At 41.1% G+C, this 20,635-nt stretch overlaps 1 protein-coding gene across 4 annotated transcripts in view; it reads right to left on the reverse strand.

Annotated features, from left to right (window-relative positions):
- Window positions 1-20,635, reverse strand: part of ENTPD4 (ectonucleoside triphosphate diphosphohydrolase 4) — a 49,465-nt gene that overhangs the window by 5,617 nt on the left and 23,213 nt on the right. For 3 of the 4 annotated variants that reach the window (XM_067470669.1, XM_067470667.1, XM_067470666.1), the window contains 5 exons: window positions 19,640-19,699; window positions 16,266-16,420; window positions 10,972-11,138; window positions 7,741-8,065; window positions 3,168-3,253 (listed from right to left, as the gene is read on the reverse strand). In XM_067470669.1, coding sequence (XP_067326770.1) covers window positions 3,168-3,253; window positions 7,741-8,065; window positions 10,972-11,138; window positions 16,266-16,420; window positions 19,640-19,699 — 793 coding nt within the window. The remainder of the gene's footprint in view (window positions 1-3,167; window positions 3,254-7,740; window positions 8,066-10,971; window positions 11,139-16,265; window positions 16,421-19,639; window positions 19,700-20,635) is intronic. The other variant, XM_067470668.1, reaches the window with a different exon arrangement.

A 20,635-nucleotide genomic window follows, 5' to 3' on the forward strand; every position in this document is an offset into this window, starting at 1 on the left:
AAGAAACCTATTGGACCTATGGAACGCGAAACATGAGACTGTTTATTGATGTGCTATTGTGCTATATATTGATGTTTTTAATCTGTTAATTGTTTAACTATTGTAATTGTTTTATATTTGTATGTATTTGGATAAGGGCATCGAATTGTGCCTTCTTTTTGTAAGCCGCCCTGAGTCCCCCTTCGGGGGTGAGAAGGGCGGGGTATAAGCAGCAGAAATAAATAAATAAATAAATAAATAATAATAATTATTATTATTACTACCTCACTACCTCTGAGGATCTACAAGCCACTCTAAACACCTTTGTAGAAGCATACGAGAAGCTCAGCCTGTCATTGAACATTGAAAAAACCAAGGTGCTGTTCCAGCAGACACCAGCCATCCCTTCTCCAATGCCAGAGATACAGCTTAATGGTGTAACATTAGAAAATGTCTCCCATTTCTGCTCCCTTGGCAGCCACCTCTCCACAAAAGTCAACATCGACACCAAAATACAACACCGCCTGAGCTCTGCGAGCACAGCATTTTTCCGAATGAATCAGAGAGTGTTTGAGAACCGGGACATCCGTAGGGATACCAAGGGGCTTGTTTATAGAGCTATTCCCCTCCCAACCCTGCTATATGCCTGTGAGACATGAACTGTCTACAGACGTCAACATTGAGACTGAAATGCAACACCGCCTGAGCTCTGCGAGCACAGCATTTTTCCGAATGAATCAGAGAGTGTTTGAGGACCGGGACATCCGTAGGGATACCAAGGGGCTTGTTTATAGAGCTATTCCCCTCCCAACCCTGCTATATGCCTGTGAGACATGGACGGTCTACAGACGTCAACATTGAGACTGAAATGCAACACCGCCTGAGTTCTGCGAGCGCAGCATTTTTCCAAATGAATCAGAGAGTGTTTGAGGACCGAGACATCTGTAGGGATACCAAGGGGCTTGTTTATAGAGCTATTCCCCTCCCAACCCTGCTATATCCCTGTGAGACATGGACTGTCTACAGACGTCACATGCAACTCTTAGAATGATTCCATCAGCGCTGCCTCCGGAAAATCCTGCAAATCTCTTGGGAAGGCAGGTGGACAAACGTCAGCGTGCTGAAAGAAGCAAAGACCACCAGCATTGAAACGATGGTCCTCTGCCATCAACTCTGCTGGACCAGCCACATTGTCCAAATGCCCAACCACCGTCTCCCAAAGCAGTTGCTATACTCTGAACTCAAGAATGGAAAACGGAACGTTGGTGGACAGGAAAAGAGATTTAAAGATGGGCTCAAAGCCAACCTTAAAAACTCTGGCATAGACACTGAGAACTGGGAAGCCCTGGCCCTTGAGCGCTCCAGCTGGAGGTCAGCTATGACCAGCAGTGCTGCAGAATTTGAAGAGGCACGAATGGAGGGTGAAAAGGAGAAGCATGCCAAGAGGAAGGCGTGTCAAGCCAACCCCGACCAAGACCGCCTTCCACCTGGAAACCAATGCCCTCACTGCAGAAGGAGATGCAGAGCAAGAATAGGGTTCCACAGACACACACGGACCCACAAGAATACTGGAAGACAATCATCCTCGGAAAACGAGGGATCACCTAAGTAACCTCTGAAGATGCTTGCCATAGATGCAGGCGAAACATCAGGAGAGAATGACTCTAGAACATGGCCATATAGCCCAAAAAACCCTACAACAAGCCTTCAAAAACAACAACAACAACAACAACAATAATAAAACTTTATTTATACCCCGCTCCATCTCTCCAGGGGGACTCGGTGCAGCTTAAATGAGGCCACGGCCATCAATAAAGTGCACACAATATAACACAAAAGCATAACAAAACCAGAAAATAAAATACATAAAATGCAAAACCAATATAATAAGCAACACAACAAGATAAAATCAAACATTAATACACAAAAGATTTCACTGGGCGGGGCCAAATTCAAAGATAAAAATTTTATGTAAATTATCGGGGAGGAGGATCTGGGGATGAGGAAGGATTTTATTTATTTATTTATTTATTTACTATTCTTGTATACCACTGTATCTCAAGCCCGAGGGCGACTCACAACGGTTTCCAGATAGCAAACAACAAAGACAATAAAAACAGCCATAATTAATATACCACAACAGTTAAATTACACATTTCCATTACTAGCTAATAGACAAACATCAATATACCGTAATCACAAAACCCACCCCAGATCGCCTCATCATCCAAGCGTGATCCAGATTCAACGTCATTGTTCCGTTCCTATGTTCAAATTGCCAGAATTGTACTGAATTACTCAAACGCCTGCACAAACATCCAGGTCTTCAACTTTCTACGGAATGTCATGAGAGATGGTGCCAGCCTAACATCTACAGGAAGGGCGTTCCACAGCCGAGGAGCCACCACCGAGAAGGCCCTATCTCTCGTCCCCGCCAACCGTGCTTGAGAGGCTGGCGGGATCGAGAGCAGGGCCTCCCCGGAAGATCTCAAAGTTCGGGTGGGTTCATAGGCCGAGATGCGGTCAGCTAGGTATCTTAATTGCACGAACCATAAAATAAAGTGCGTCTGAAGTCATTTTGTGCAAAAAGTTTGTGCCTCAGTGGGAGAAAGGTGTCAGTCTGAGAGAGCCCTCAGTGTTTGAAAAGGCCTCAGTGGGAGAAAGGTCTCAGTGTTAGTAGGCCTGGTGTGTGAGAAGCTTTGGTGAGAGAAGCCCCATTGTGTGTGAAGTCTGCTGTGTGTAAAAAGCTACTGTGTGAAGCTCTTGTGTAACTTCAGTGTAAGAAGAGGCTCAATGGGAGGAAGCTATTTATCTGCATGAGAAAGAAGCCGAGCTGGAAGCAAAGAAGGAAATATAAAGCACTTTGTTTGTGTTATGGAACTCTTGTTCTTGTAAATATTGCAAGCATATTATTTTGTTATAAAGAAAAGCTTCCTTTGGAAGATATAACATTGGTCGATCACTTTGGGCTCCTGGTGCTGGGTCATGCTGCTGCTCATAAGTTACTCTGCTGTACATTTATGAGGAGGGTCTTTTGTTAAGAAGCCCATTCGCCCAACAAAGTATTCAGACAAGATCAAATACTTCTGAACATCTTTTAATACATGGCTAATGCAATTTGCTTGTGAACCTTCTGTCCATCTAGCAAGGATGCCTGAACAGATGTAGCTACAGAAGACAACACTCACTTCAAGCGATGAAGATCTGCATGTGATGCGTAAAGACCACGATCAAACCGTTCCCTCAGGACTGACCACTTCGTTGCACAGTAATCCTGGGAAAGAAACATAAAGGATGCAAATATTATATATCTATGAACGTGTTGTGAAGGTAAAGTGTTTCCCTCAATATTAAGTCTAGTCGATTCCAACTCTGTGGGGTGGGGCTAGGGGCGGCTCGTCCATTACGCGAAGTAAGCGGTCGCAGAACACTTTTTTTTGGCCAGGGGTGCAAAGGTGCCTCTGTAAATGCCCCTCGACCGCCACTTGAGGAGCGCCCCCTCAACTCACAACAGCCCTAGCAGTCCGGGGGGAGCCTCTGCTTTCTTGCCTTGCTGCTGGACGATCCTCTTCCCAAAGGGGCCGGGCCCTTGAGCCTCGCCTCGCCCCTCTCGTTCCTGCTCCACCCAGCCACCGGGTGCGCGAGCAGAGCCAGGGCTCAAATGTTCTCCGTGTTCGATGCCTTCCTTATGACCGGCTCCCTTTCCTGATCCCCAGCGCTCTATCCGCCTCCTCTCCTCTCCCCAATCCGTGGGTGGGTCAAGGGGCGGAGCCGCCACACCTGGCCCGCTTTGGGTCCGGAGGCGTGTTTGAAGATCCCTGGGTGCGCACCAAATGTCTCCTTTTCTCCTGATTTTCTCTTCAGCCATTGGGACCAAGAGAGAGAGAGAGAGAGAGAGAGAGAGAGAGCCCCTCTGGCTGGAGGTATCTCCCACCTCCGCTCCCTCCTTTGTTTTTGCGCCTACCTTCAGGAAAGGTGGGCATCTCCACCTCTCTCTCTCTCTCGGTCCCAATGGCTGAGGAGAAAGTCAGGAGAAGAGGTGACTTTTGGTGCACACGCCGGGGTCTTCAGGCATGCCTCCGGACCCAAAGCGGGCCAGGCAAGGGAGCAAGTGCGGCAAGTGTTGTTACTGGGATGTATAGTTCACCTACGATCAAAGAGCATTCTGAACTCCACCAATGATGGAATTGAACCAAATATGGCACACAGAACTCCTATGACAAACAGAAAATATAGATCAGTGATTGGTTGGGGGGGGGGGCACCAAAATACTGTTTGCTTACTGTTGAAAATTACCTAGGGCCGCCTCTGGGTGGGGCTCATCTCCATTTCTAAGGTGTTGTCCGTAGACACCTCCAAGGTCTGGGGCCAGCATGATTGCAAGGAATGCCGTTACCTTCCCAAAGAAGTGGTACCTATTCATCTACTCAGATTTGCATGTTTTCGGACTGCTAGGTTCAAACAACAGGAGCTGAGCTCAGGAAGAATACAACCCCACTGTTGCACCAGCTCCACTGGCTGCCAGTTTGCTACGGGCACAATTCAAAGTTCTGGCTTTAGCCTATAAAGCCCTAAATAGTTCTTGCCCAGCCTATCTATCCAAACACATCTCTCCCTATGAACCTTCTAAGAAGTTAAAATTGTCTGGGGAGGCCCTGCTCTCGATCCCGCCTGCCTCACAGGCACATTTGGTGGAGACGAGAAACAAGGCCTTCTCAGTGGTGGCCTCTCGGCTGTGCAACTCTTTGCCCAAGGGTATTACATCAGCCCCCTCCCTCCTGACCTTTTGGAATATATTGAAAACCTGGCTCTTTGAGCAAACATTTGGAACTTCAGCGTGATCAGACCACCATGAGAATTTCGGGGGGGGGGGCTGAAGCCCCCCAAGCCCCTCCCCTGGCTACATGCCTGCCTCTGCCCCACATTTGAGGCTTGCCGCGTGTGAAGGGCACCATATCTGGCAGTTTCTTAATGTGTCGAAAGTAAACACTTATTGAGTTGTAGGTTTTTTCAGGCTATATGGCAATGGTCTAGAGGCATTCTCTCCTGACGTTTCGCCTGCATCTATGGCAAGCATCCTCAGAGGCAGTGAGGTCTGTTGGAACTAGGAAAAAGGGTTTATATATCTGTGGAAAGACCAGGGTGGGACAAAGGGCTCTTGTCTGTTGGAGCTAGGTGTGAATGTTTCATCTGACCACCTTGATTAGCATATAATGGCAAGTCAAATAGGAATATGAACATGGATGATGTAAACAGATGAGGAATTGAACCGGAAGATATTGTTTTTAATAGATTTTTATAGTTTTTATTGCTTCTATGGTTTTTATATGTATTTCTGATATGATTTAATTGCTTTTAACTGAGATATGTATGTATATATATACGGCATCTACTGTATATACTCGAGTATAAGCGTAGTTTTTCAGACTTTTTTTTAGGCTGAAAAAGTCCCGCTCGGCTTATACTCGAGTCAAGGTTATGTATTATTTTACTCTGTTATAAATACATAATAAATGCATTATTATTACTACATTTATTATTTTACTTTATTGTTGCTATTATTGCATTTATTATTTTACTCTATTTATTATTATTGTTAATATTAAATCTCCATTATATTACTCTATTATTATTATTACCTTTATTATTTTAATCTATTTATTTTTACTGGAAGGATACACAAGCACATTGACACTGAAGAAGGTCAGAATGATTTAATCAGAGTTGGGCAGTCTTATTTTAAATATTTAAAAGCATTTAACCTCTTGATGCCTCAATTTATTTATTTAAAAGTTTTATATACCGAGCTTCTCACCTCATAAGAGGGACTCAGCCCGGTTTCCAACCATAAAAACACATACAATCGGTAAAATATCAAAATACACATCACAATAAAACATTTAAAAAGCACATATATTTAAAACTACAGTGGTCAGTCGTCATACTAAAATCGAATATACACCGTCTTCCATCCAAATCATTGTCTCATTCTGCGAAAGCCTGTCTCCATAACCACGACTTCACCTGTTTCCTGAATGTCAGGATTGTTGGGGCGATTCTAACCTCTGGCGGGAGAGAGTTCCAGAGTCGCGGGGCCACTACTGAGAAGGCCCTGTCCCTCGTCCCCACCAGCCGCGCTTGTGAGGCCGGCGGGACCGAGAGCAGGGCCCCTCCAGGCGATCTTAGTAATCTTGATGGTTTGTAGGGGAGAATACGTTCAGAGAGGTAAACCGAACGTAAAATTAATGTAATTTTATTTGTATCTATTTTTATTTTGAAATTTACCAATAGCTGCTGCATTTCCCACCCTTGGCTTATACTCGAGTCAATCAATTTTCCCAGTTTTTTGTGGTAAAATTAGGTGCCTCGGCTTATATTCTGGTCAGCTTATACTTGAGTATATACGGTAATTGTTGCCAGTCTGTACGCTGCCCTGAGTTGCCTTCGGGCTGAACTGGGCGGGATAAAAATGATGTAAATAAATAGGTTGGCAGAAGCTGGGCCTAACAACAGAAGCTCACCCCACTGCCCGAATTCAAACTGCCAACCTTTTGGTCAGCAAGTTCAGCAGCTCAGCGGTTTAACCCGCTGCACCACCAGGGGACCTATGAATGTGTATTCATGATGATATACAAGGATCAATGCCCTAAATTTTACCTTCACAATCAATCATTTTGTGAAATGAGTCAAACAGAGAGGAAATGATTGGCCTGAAGGGATGATAAGCTTGACAGAAAGGCTTAGGACTAATCTAGCTGTACGCTAGGGTATAGAGTTACAGCCTGTGTTGGATGGGGTCGCACTCCCCCTGAAGACTCAGGTTCGCAGCTTAGGTGTGATCTTGGACTCATCGCTGAGCCTGGAAACCCAAGTTTCGGCGGTGACCAGGGGAGCATTTGCACAGCTAAAGCTTGTGCGCCAGCTGTGCCCGTACCTTGGGAAGTCTGACTTGGCCACGGTAGTCCACGCTCTGGTTACATCCCACCTAGACTACTGCAACGCTCTCTACGTGGGGTTGCCTTTGAAGACGGCTCGGAAGCTTCAACTAGTCCAACGCTTGGCAGCCATGATTCTGGAAATGTGACACTATTTCCTGTGCTGGTCAATGACCAAAATAAATATTTTGAATTTTGAACAGGAGCGGAGCGCAGGGAGCATACAACCCCCCTGTTGCGCCAACTCCACTGGCTACCGATTTGCTACCGGGCTCAATTCAAAGTGCTGGCGTTGACCTTTAAAGCCCTAAACGGTTCCAGCCCAACGGTACCTATCCGACTGCATCTCGGCCTATGAACCCACCAGGACTTTGAGATCTTCCGGGGAGACCTTGCTCTCGATCCCGCCTGCTTCTCAAGCTCGGCTGGCGGGGACGAGAGACAGGGCCTTCTCGGTGGTGGCTCCCCGGCTGTGGAACGCCCTTCCCACAGACATTAGATTAGCACCATCTCTAATGGTATTCCGCAAAAATGTAAAGACCTGGGTATTTGTGCAGGCGTTCGAATAATTAGTGCAATGATTGGCAATGACATAGGAATGGAACAATGGATGACGAATCTGGATCGTGTTTTTAGTGATGAGATGCTAGTGATTGTGTACTAACTGTGTATTAGATGAGGTTGATAATTGTTTTTATATTGGTGCATTGAATTTTGCTGTTTCCTGTGTGTTGTGAACCGCTGTGAGTCGCCTCCGGGCTGAGAATAGCGGTATAGAAGTAAAGTAAAGTAAATAAATAAATAAATACGCTGTATGCATTTTTACCTGTGCAGCTTTAGTGAATTTCGTAGCATTGTAGTCTCCTCCCATCCTCAACACATCCTCAGTACAGTAATAGAATTCAGAAAACCCATAGAACTCGCTGTTCTCAAAGTGCACTGGGGGCTGATAGATGCCGTTCAAGGAGGTGTGTGTCTCGTTGGTCTTGTTCATGAATGGTTGAATGACATCTTGGCAGAGATGGAAATCTCCCGTCCCTCGGAGGTACATTGTCTGCCCATTCTGCTGGATTTCATCCTCAACGTCTAGAGGGAGGCAAGGGTCCAAATAAGGGGTGTCCGAAGTCATGCCGGCCTGTTTGCCAAAGAGCCTGGAAGCAAGATCGAGGAAAGTTACTCCATTCAACATTGGGTCGCCATCGCACAACATCAATAACACTGTTCTACAAATTGTCACTTTTTCTCAGTTGCGGAAACGAAATGTGCCGTTTCTTAATAAATTTAAAATGCTGAATTCAAATATAATAATTAAATGTGTTAATTGGCTCTGGTTTTTATGCAACAGCTATTTCAATTTTCTCCACAATAGGTAATTCGTTAATATTATGATAATGCGCCTAACCTTACTGCATGTATATAAACCGTGAATATTTACTAAATTTTAGTCAACTTATATTGCCAATAGTTTATACATGAGAAATATTTATTGAATTAGTCTATTGTTTATGTTTGTGCTCTGGTTACATCCCGTTTAGACTACTGCAACTCTCTCTACGTGGGGTTGCCCTTGAAGACGGCCCGGAAGCTTCAATTGGTCCAACGCGCAGCAGCCATGTTACTAACAGGAGCGGGAGGCAAGGAGCATACAACGCCCTTGTTGTACCAGCTCCACTGGTTGCTGATTTGCTACCGGGTTCAATTCAAGGTGCTGGCGTTGGCCTATAAAGCCCTAAACGATTCCGGCCCAAGATACCTATCTGACCGCATCTCAGCCTACGAGCCCACCAAGACTTTGAGATCGTCTGGGGAGGCCCTGCTCTCGATCCCGCCTGCCTCACAGGCACGCCTGGCGGGGACGAGAGTCAGGGCCTTCTCGGTGGTGGCTCCTCGGCTGTGGAACACCCTTCCCGTGGACATCAGACTGGCTCCTTCCCTGATGATATTCCGCAGGAAATTGAAGACTTGGCTGTTCAAGAAGGCGTTCGAACAAGAAGTGCAATAATTGGTAATGACGACAGGAATGGAACAACGGAAATTGATACTGGATTGTGGTTTAAACGATGAGACGTCGAGATTGGCTTTTTGTATTTTGATATTGTGGATGTTTTTGATGATGATGTTTTTGGTTTTGCTAGATTGATATTTTAGATTGTGTCTTGTATTTTGAACCTTGTCCTTTCTATATTGTACACCGCTGTGAGTCGCCCCCGGGCTGAGAACAGCGGTATAGAAGCAAAGTAAATAAATAAATAAATAAATAATGCAGTTGAAAAGTCTGAAAGTTTAAATGTCGCTCTAACCGTGACTTTAGTTTCTATCCTGTTTGCTTCTCTTGACTTTTCTTTTGTATTTAAGGAAAGGATTCCCTCTTCCAATGCTCCAGCAGGAGTCTGACAGCATTGACGGAGTCCATTGGCCTTGAGATCTTTTTTCCATCGTGCTTTATTTACACACGTGCGAGGAGGCATCACTACAGTCGAAAGAACCATGTAAAACGATGTTTAACGAGACTGTCTCAGTCTTCAACTGACTGACCCTCACCATTCAAAAATCTGGCCTTATAGAGGGTTTTCTGGCTTTTGCACACGGCACTAATACTGCGTCATCAAACTTTCTAGAGTATTCTAGAATCTTCCATAGTGTAAGTTGCAACATGCATTTTTTCAACCATACGTGATCACGTGATTGCTTATATCATAAAAACTAGAGCCAATATACATTTTTAAATGTCATTTTCGTTTTCAGCACCCCAAAATCATAAAAGAACAACTATTTTCAGGCCCACAACTTTTTCTCCGTTGAACAGTGTAATTAACAATAACAAAAGGATCACTTTCCAGCATTTCCCAAAACAACATTATGACTATTCTGTTAATATTTTTGCTGTTGGTGTCTGCTGCTTTATTCCTGGCACAATTATATTTTCATTAATCTGTTTCACACTTCACCTCAATAAGGTGTACAATCACAAGAGTTGGACGCGGTCTCATGGACATCGAGTCCCACCTCCTACTCAGGATTTCCAGACAAAAAAATCCCCAGCAAGTATGGTAGCTGTTCTATACATGTGTCAATGTGTTAGTAGGCCTCAGTATGAGAAAGCCTCAGTGTTAGTTTGCCCTCAGACTGTGAGAGGTCTCTGTGGGAGAAGGGCCTAAGTGTGTTAGTAGGCCTCAGTATGAGAAGGCCTCGGTGTTAAGTTTTCCCTCAGTCTGTGAGAGGTCTCTGTGGGAGAAGAGCCTAAGTGTGTTAGTAGGCCTCAGTAAGAGAAAGCCTCAGTGTTAGCTTTCCCTCGGTCAGTGAGAGCTTTCTGTGGGAGAAGGGCCTAAGTATGTTAGTAGGCCTCAGTATGAGAAAGTCTCAGTGTTAGTTCATCCTCGGTCTGTGAGAGGTCTCTGTGGGTGAAGGGCCTAAGTGTATTAGTAGGCCTCAGTATGAGAAAGCCTCAGTTTTAGTTCATCCTCAGTCTGTGAGAATTCTCTCTGGGAGAAGGGCCTAAGTGTGTTAGTAGGCCTCAGTATGAGTAGACCTCAGTGTAAGTTCGCCCTCAGTCTGTGAGAGGTCTCTGTGAGTGAAGGACCTAAGTTAGTTAGTTGGCCTCAGTATGAGAAGGACTCAGTGTTAGTTCATCCTCAGTCTGTGAGAAGTGTCTGTGGGAGAAGGGCCTAAGTGTGTTAGTAGGCCTCAGTATGAGAAGGCCTAGGTGCTAATTTTCCCTCAGTCAGTGAGAGCTTTCTGTGGGAGAAGGGCCTAAGTGTGTTAGTAGGTCTTAGTATGAGAGGGTCTCAGTGTTAGTTCACCCTCAGTCTATGAGAGGTCTCTGTGGGAGAAGGGCCTAAGTGTGTTAGTAGGCCTTAGTATGAGAAGACCTCAGTTTTAGTTTGCCTCAGTGTGAGAAAAGTCTCAGTGTGAGGGAGCCCTATGGTAGCTGTACAACACAATATTTAAATTATGGGAAAGTTGGGTAAAAATACACCTATTTCAGAAGGTAAGATTTACTGTTCTACTCATAAGAAGTGCAAACACTTGGAACTGGAAGTCAGTTATAGAAGGTTACCTGTTTCTAAACACTGTGTTGGTAAATATGCTGTCTGCATATCTCTGCCGGGCAGCATTTCCTCCAAAGCCGAGAAAGGTGGCCACATAGACTCGGTACACATGTTCAGTTTGGTGGGCATCACATCCCAAATTAAACTCAGCCAGGAGGTTTTTCGCCACTTCCTCCTGCACGCCGCCAAACAAAAGGCCCAATCAGTTTTGTATATCTCAAGATCAACAACAGGAAAATTATTTCTGTTCTCTTCGATTGCAAGATTTGCAAAGACTTGTAAACATGTGAGGGGAAATTTCATATATAAAATTATTGATATATATACACATATATACATACATATCCCCCTGAAAGGTTTGCAAATCCTCTCTCTATATATGTGCATTTCCCTCCTACAATATTTACAAGCCCTATATATCTATGTTTATAACTATTTAAACATCTATCTCTTTGTGAGTGTGTGTGTGTGTATTTCCCCCGCAATATTTGCAAGTGCAATATAGCTATATTCATATCTATCTAGTAGGCTTGGGTAACCACGGAAAAATTTGGTTCTAAACTTGTTTTGTTTTTAGGGGGCCCTTGCGTTTCGTTTTTTTTAATAATTCCGAAATTTTCCTTTTAAAAATTTCGAAATATACGAAATTTCGTAAAATTACGAATCGATTCGTTAATGGCGGACGCGATTGCGCAATATGCTAAAAAAACCTCCAAATGGGACAGGAGGAACTTCTGAAGCTTCCCTCTCCCTCTGTTGTTGACTGTTGGTGTGATAAAACAAACAACTATAAAACTTGCACCAGACATGCCAAAATAATTACAAAATAAATTGAAAAAATTGTTTTGAATCTAATTTACTCCTCACACTATTCCTGCATGGCTCAATATTGGATCGTAAGCTAATTTAAATACGAATTAATAACGAATTATGAAATTAACGAACGAAACCTCCCAAGCCTACTATCTAGATTTGTCTATATATATTTGTGTGTGTATTTTCTCTGAAATATTTGCAAGCCCTATTGATCTATATGCATATCTATCTATCTAGATATCTCTCTATATATAGATAATTATATCTATATAGGATTTCCAAAACTTGCAAACATTTGAGAGAAAAGTCATATATAAAATTATTTATATATTTATACACATAAACATACACACAGAGAGATATACAGATTTATAGGTACCTCTATATATTTATCAATATCTATATAGGATTTGCAGACTTGCAAACAAGTGAGGGAAAAATGCATATAAAAATTATTTATATTTATACACGTATACATACACACACAGATATACAGATATATAGGTACCTCTATATATTTATTGATATCTATATCTATATAGGTTTTGCAGAGACTTGCAAACATGTGAGGGGAAAATTGATATATAAAAATAATGTATACATATAGATACAGATATACAGGTACATGGAAATCTCTCGATATCTATATGTATATAGGACTAGCTGTCCCCTGCCACGCGCTGCTGTGGCCCAGTCTGGTGATCTGGAAAATAAAGTAATGAGAAAGTGTTGGTTTCTAATATATGTAATGTCTTTCGCTTGTGTTGATGTAGAGATTGTCTGGTTAGCCTACTCTGGAGCATGCAACATAGAATTGGCCTTCTTTAGGGGTCCCTTTCCAATCTATGAGACTATATCTGTGTGTTTGTGAGTCATATATCTCTCTCTATATCTATGGCTGGATGGCTCTTTGTCAGGAGGGCTTTGATTGCGTTTTCTTGCCTTGATGGAGTTGGGCTGGATGGCCTTAAGTATTTTCTGTTGGTCATGGGGGTTCTGTGTGGGAAGTTTGTCCCAATTCTGTCATTCGTGGGGTTCAGCATGCGCTTTGATTGTAGGTGAACTATAAATCCCAGTAACTACAACTCCCAAATGTCAAGGTCTATTTCCCCCAAACACCATCTGTGTTTATATTTGGGCATATTGTGTATTCATGCCAAATTTGGTCCAGATCTATCATTGTTTGAGTCCATGGTAGTCTCTGGATGTAGGTGAACTACAACTCCCAAACTCAAGGTCAATGCCCATCAAACCCTTCCAGTATTTTCTGTTGGTCATGGGAGTTCTGTGTGCCAAGTTTGTTTCAATTCCATTGTTGGTGGAGTTCAGAATGCTCTTTGATTGTAGGCGAACTATAAATCCCAGCAACTACAACTCCCAAATGACAAAATCATAATTTTTTGAGTGATGCGTTGTGAGATGTTTTATTGCCAAATGTGGTATGATTTCGTTCATTGCTTCTTTTGTTTTTAAGGCACTCATTATGCACAGAGCATTTTTATATATATATATTATTTATATATATATACACCTATGCATACACACACAGATATACAGATAAATAGGTACCTCTATATATTTATTGATATCTATATCTATATAGGATTTGCAGAGACTTGCAAACATGTAAGGGGAAAATTCATATATAAAAATAATGTATAAATATAGATACAGATATACAGGTACATGGAAATCTCTCATATATAAAGAGAGAGATGTTTAAATACTTATGTGCCGGTTGTAAGCCGCCCTGAGTCCCCCCTTGGGCGTTGAGAAGGGTGGGGTAGAAATACTCGAAATAAATAATAAATAGTTATAAACATATATCTATGTATATAGGATTTGCAAAGAGCTGCAAACATATGAGCGGAAATTCATATATAAAATCCATATATATAGATAGATACAGATATATAGGTACACAGCGATTGCAAAGGCTTGCAAGGGGAAATGCCTCTACATCTGTATGAGAGATTAACAAATATTTCAGGGGAAAATGCTTTTATAAAATTAATAGATATTCCTGAATTGCAATTCCTTTCCCTTTTCAAAACATTCCAGCCTGGGAGGAGAAGCAGAGCATAATCAGAAAAGAAAACACACTGTTTAGGGAGGGGAAGAGGAGAGAGAAACATATCATATATTGTAAGCAATGGCCTCCAGACTCTGCTGTCTCTCATTATAAGCCGAGGGAGGCTTCTTCAGCCCATAAAAAGGTCTGAAAAACTCGTCTTATCTTCGAGTATATACAGCATATCAATTCTCTCACTTAATATTCTAGTAATATAATGTAATGTAATATAATATAACGTATATATTATAATATTATGCAATATAATAATATATTATAATTATATATTTCTATTACATGTAATATTACTAATAATATTACAATGCAATGGTATAGTACAATATGGCAATATTTAATACTGATATTGTATGATGCTAATAATATAATATATTGTATGCATATATATCTTGTAAGCTGCTCTGAGTCCCCAATGGTGTGAGTAGAGCGGCATATAAATGTTGCAAAAAATTAAATAATATTATTTTACTAATCTATGTGATAAAGCCGTCAATCATAGAATGTTGTAATAGTAACCACAATATTTATCAGCTATGATTTGAACACACACACACACAAATATGCATATTTTGTACCATGTTTTTGTGTTTTTAATTATTGTTTAAAGGTAGAGATCAATTAAACTAATGTTTGCTTATACCGTATATACTCGAGTATAAGCCGACCCGAATATAAGCCGAGGCATCTAATTTGACCACAAAAACCTGGGAAAACATATTGACTTAAGTATAAGCTGAGGTTGGGAAATGAAGTCGCTACAGGTCAATTTCAAAATAAAAATAGATACCAATAAAATTACGTTAATTATAGGTTAAGTGTTTTTTTTAATATTTACATAAAACTGTAATTTAAGATAAGTGCCCAACTCTGATTAAACCATTATTCTAATCTTGTTCAATGTAAATGTGTTTACATATCCTTCCAATAATAATAAAGAGAGTAAAATAATAAATGTAATAATAATAAGGCAAAATAATGGAAATGTAATAATAACATTAATAATATGATAAAATAAATGTAATAACAACAATAATAAAGTAAATAATAAATGTAATAATAACAATAATAGAGTAAAATTGTAATAATAATAATAAACTAATAAATGTAATAATAATAGTAATAATAAAGCAAAATAATGGAAAAGTAATAACAGTAATAATAGAATAAAATAATAAATGTAATAATAACAACAATAAAGTAAAATAATAAATATAATAATAACAATAGAGTAAAATTGTAATAATAATAATAAAGTAAACTAATAAATGTAATAACAATAAGAGTAAAACTGTAATAATAATAATAATAAAGTAAACTAATAAATGTAATAATAATAATAATAAAGCAAAATAATGAAAAAGTAATAATATAATTAATAGAATGAAATAATAAATGTAATAATAACAATATTATTGTTATTATTACATTTATTATTTTATTCTATTAATGTTATTATTACTTTTCTATTATTTTGCTTTATTACTATTATTACATTTATTAGTTTACTTTATTATTGTTGTTATTACAATTATTATTTTATTCTATTAATGTTATTATAACAATATTATTGTTATTATTACATTTATTATTTTATTCTATTAATGTTATTATTACTTTTCTATTATTTTGCTTTATTATTATTGTTACATTTATTAGTTTACTTTATTATTGTTGTTATTATTACATTTATTACTTTATTCTATTAATATTATTATTACTTTTCCATTATTTTGCTTTATTATTACATTCATTATTTTATTCTATTAATGTTATTATAACTTTTCCATTATTATTCTTTATTATTACATTTATTAGTTTACTTTATTATTATTATTATTACAATTTTACTCTATTATTGTTATTGTCACATTTATTATTTTACTTTATTAGAGTAAAATTGTAATAATAATAATAATAATAATAAAGTAAACTAATAAATGTAATAATAATAACAACAACAACTACAGCAACAACAGAGTAAAATAATAAATAACCTTGACTCGAGTATAACCCAAGGGAGACTTTTTCAGCCTAAAAAAGGGCTGAAAAACTAGGCTTATACTCGAGTATATACAGTATATATATATTAAAAAATAAATATGCATATTACAATTTAAACAGCAAAACTCAGAGAGTTAACAACTAGCAAGAGTTCCACATTATAACTAAAAGAAAAATACTGAAATGATTAAATAAATCAATTTATGCAATGGAAGCTATATATGTGGGATGATTGCTTAGCTGACGAACACCTCTTTTGCCCCAGGATGGAGATGTCCCGCAATGGCACACAGGACTTATATAAGGCCCAAAAGGGAAAAAAAAGAATAGATGGATATGGGTTAAAACACAAGGAAAAAACAAAAGGAAATGAAGGAAAGTTGTACAGATAATAACCTGCTGTGAAGAGGCAAAGCTTACAGTTTTGGGGACTTCATAGGCTATTTGAGTTGACACACCACCCATGTCAAGTATACCCACAGTCCTCTTTCGCACAACGGCTTCCTTGTTCTCGCTGCCAGGAATGTGCACCTCCACCAGCGCATCGTCGTCTGGTAAAGAAATGAGACAGCCGTGTTGATAAATGCGAGTGAACACCTTTCTTAGGATCCAAACCCTACATTTTGGTATGGAACAACATTCGGCAGAGTAACAAGGGTTTTGCATTAAATAAGAAATCACAACAGTAAAATAAATAAATCACATTTCTAGGATAAACTGCTTTATCTGACTTGGCCACGGTAGTCCACGCTCTGGTTACATCCCGGATTGATTACTGCAACGCGCTCTACGTGGGGTTGCCCTTGAAGACTGCCTGGAAGCTTCAGATGGTCCAGCGCTTGGCGGCCAGGTTACTAACGGGAGCGGCACTCAGGGAGCACACCACTCCTCTGCTGAGCCAGCTCCACTGGCTGCCAATCCGCTACCGGGCACAATTCAAGGTGCTGGCTTTAGCCTATAAAGCCCTAAACGGTTCTGGCCCTGCTTACCTCTCCGAACGCATCTCCACCTATGAACCGATGAGGACGTTAAGATCGTCCAGGGAGGCCCTGCTCTCGGTCCCGCCTGCGTCGCAGGCGCGGCTGGCGGGGACGAGGGACAGGGCCTTCTCGGTGGTGGCCCCTCGGCTATGGAATGCCCTACCCGTAGACATCAGGCAGGCCCCTTCGTTGCTGGAGTTCCGGAGGAAGGTCAAGACGTGGCTCTATGAACAGGCATTCGGTCAACAAGGCAACTGAACTCATGAAGACGGTTTGAATGAACAAAGGAATGGTAGAAGGATTATGAGAACGGAATCTGATTTTTACTGAGGCGTTGATGACCACATTGTTTGTCTTGTATTGTCTGTCGTGTATGTTGTGTTTTAACTAATTGTTACTGTTATATAAATTGCATTGTAAACCGCATTGAGTCGCCGAATTAGGCTGAAAATGCGGTATAAAAATAAAGTAAATAAATAAATAAATTATAACTAACTGCTAAAAGCTAGAAACATTTGGAAAATGCTCCCATGGTAGAACGAAGTGTCAGGGTTGACAGCGATTGAAATATCAACATGGGTGATATTGACAAGCTGGAATGTGTCCAGAGGAGGGCCACTAAAATAATCAAGGGTCTGGAGAACAAGCCCTATGAAGAGCGGCTTAAGGAGCTGGGCATGTTTAGCCTGAAGAAGAGAAGGCTGAGAGGAGATATGATAGCCATGTATAAATATGTGAGAGGAAGCCACAGGGAGGAGGAGGGAGCAAGCTTGTTTTCTGCTTCCCTGGAGACTAGGACGCAACGGAACAATGGCTTCAAACTACAAGAAAGGAGATTCCATCTGAAGATGAGGAAGAACTTCCTGACTGTGAGAGCCGTTCAGTAGTGGAACTCTCTGCCCCAGAATGTGGTGAAGGCTCCTCCCTTGGAGGTTTTTAAACAGAGGCTGCATGGCCATCCGTCGGGGGTGCTTTGAATGCGATTTCCCTGCTTCTTGGCAGAATGGGGTTGGACTGGATGGCCCAGGAGGTCTCTTCCAACTCTAGGATTCTATGATTCATAGGTGAGAAGAAACCACTCTCTTCTAAACACTGATACTGAATTATTCCAGTTACTTTTAGGCACTGTTTGAACAAGGAGAGTCTCTTATTTTCAGCCTATTCTGACTAGCCAAGAAGGTGCCACTTTCAATCTCCCTAAATGCTATCTATTCCACTCGTCTCTTCTTACAATATTGATTTTGATTCAAACGTCATTTGAATGTGAAGCTGAGGAAATGCAAATATTGCATTGCGTGGGCATCCACTACAATAACTTCCAATAAAACAATTTGACTTTTTCGTTCCCTATAAAAAGAATACTGTATCCTACACTTGAATCAAACCTAGTGTGATGAACACAGTGGGTTACTGAATACTAAATCTTGGAGTCCTCGTAGACAGGAAATTAAACATGAGCCAACAATGTGATGTGGCGGCAAAAAAAGCCAGTGGGATTTTGGCCTGCATCAATAGGAGCATAGTGTCTAGATCTAGGGAAGTCATGCTCCCCATGCTCTATTCCGCTTTGGTTAGACCACTTTACCTGGAATATTGTGTCCAATTCTGGGCACCACAATTCAAGAGAGATATTGACAAGCTGGAATATGTCCAGAGGAGGGCGACTAAAATGATCAAGGGTCTGGAGAACAAGCCCTATGAGGAGTGGCTTAAGGAGCTGGGCATGTTTAGCCTGAAGAAGAGAAGGCTGAGAGGAGATATGATAGCCATGTATAAATATGTGAGAGGAAGCCACAGGGAGGAGGAGGGAGCAAGCTTGTTTTCTGCTTCCTTGGAGACTAGGACGCAGAACAATGGCTTCAAAGTACAAGAGAGGAGATTCCATCTGAACATGAGGAAGAACTTCCTGACTGTGAGAGCCGTTCAGCAGTGGAACTCTCTGCCCCGGAGTGTGGTGGAGGCTCCTTCTTTGGAAGCTTTTAAACAGAGGCTGGATGGCCATCTGTCAGGGGTGATTTGAATGCAATATTCCTGCTTCTTGGCAGGAGATTGGACTGGATGGCCCATGAAGTCTCTTCCAACTCTTTGATTCTATGATTCTATGATGACTGCAACACAGAAGACCATCAAAATTATTACCATATATAGTTGAGTATAAGCCGACTCAAAATATAAGCCAAGGTACCTAATTTTACCACAAAAAAATTGGATATGCCGAGGAGGGCTTTTTCAGCGTTTAAAAAGGGCTGAAAAACCCAGCTTACACCCAAGTATTTACGGTAATTATGGAACACAAAGAATCAAAGTGGGAAAAGACCCCAGATCACCCTGTCCAACCCCACCAGGTAGGAAAAGCACAATCTGTTTAAAAGTTTCCAAAGAAAGAGCCTCCACAACACTCCAGGGCAGAGAGTTCCACTGCTGAACAGCTCTCACAGTCAGGAAATTAGAATCATAGAATTCTAGAGTTGGAAGACACTTCGTGGGCCATCCAGTCCAACTCCATTCTGCCAAGAAGCAGGACAATCGCATTCAAAGCACCCCTGACAGATGGCCTTCCAGCCTCTGTTTAAAAGCCTCCAAAGAAGGAGCTTTCCCCACACTCCGTGAGTACCACTGTTGAACATTCATTTGCAGTTTATTCTTGACTTCGGTTTTCTATCCATTGTAGAATCTTCAGACCTCTTACAAAACCATTCCCATTTCAGTACAGAAAGAAGGCAACAACTGATTATGAATTGTTTTTGTTCACTCAGTACGGTATACATACTACTACTAATTTATACTTACCATCGTCTGTATGCTCAAATCTCCCAAGAACAAAGTTGATGCCGATCCATGCATATACTCCTGAGAAATTTAATGGAACATGTTGTAAATGTTTTGCCATTTAGCTGTAACTTTTTACAGAATGAAGTCAAACTATAACACAGAGACACATAACCAAAAGGGTTCAAGCTATTTGTTACTAAAAATATAAATAATGCCTGCAGCAAACACACTTGCTCATTCTCTCAAAGCCTGAACGAGACTCCCCTAACTACCCACAGATCTAAAACTGAGGTTCAGATCATGTTTACTTAGTTAGGCGATCCCTTGTTGTCCAAGTAGGACAGTCTTCCAGGATCAGTGTGCTGGTGGGTCCGTAGGTGACTGTGGAGCCCTATTCTTGATCTGCATCTTCTCCCACAATAAAGGCCTTGGTTTCCAGGTGGAAGGCAGTCCCAATCGGGGTTGGCTTGACGCGTCTTCCTCTTGGCACTTTTCTCTCTTTCGCCCTCCATTCATGCCTCTTCAAATTCTACAGCACTGATGGTCACAGCTGACCTCCAACTGGAGAGCTCAAGGGCCAGGGCTTCCCAGTTCTCTGTATCTATGCCACAGTTTTTAAGCTTGGCTTTGAGCCCATCTTTAAATCTCTTTTCCTGTCCCCCAACGTTCCATTTTCCGTTCTTGCGTTCAGAGTAGAGCAACTACTTTGGGAGACAGTGATCAGGTATTCGGACAATGGGGCTGGTCCAGCAGAGTTGATGGCGGAGGAGCATCACTTCAATGCTGGTGGTCTTTGCTTCTTCCAGCACGTTGACATTTGTCTGCCTGTCTTTCCAAGAGATTTGCAAGATTTTTCAGAGGCAACACTGATGGAATCACATGTGATGTCTGTAGACAGTCCACGTCTCACAAGCGTATAGCAGGGTTGGGAGGACAATGGCTTTATAAACAAGCCCCTTGCTCTCCCTACGGATGTCACGGTCCTCAAACGCTCTCTGCTTCATTCGGAAGAAT

This window comes from Anolis sagrei, chromosome 7 (assembly GCF_037176765.1).
Source record: "Anolis sagrei isolate rAnoSag1 chromosome 7, rAnoSag1.mat, whole genome shotgun sequence".
NCBI lineage: Eukaryota > Metazoa > Chordata > Lepidosauria > Squamata > Dactyloidae > Anolis > Anolis sagrei.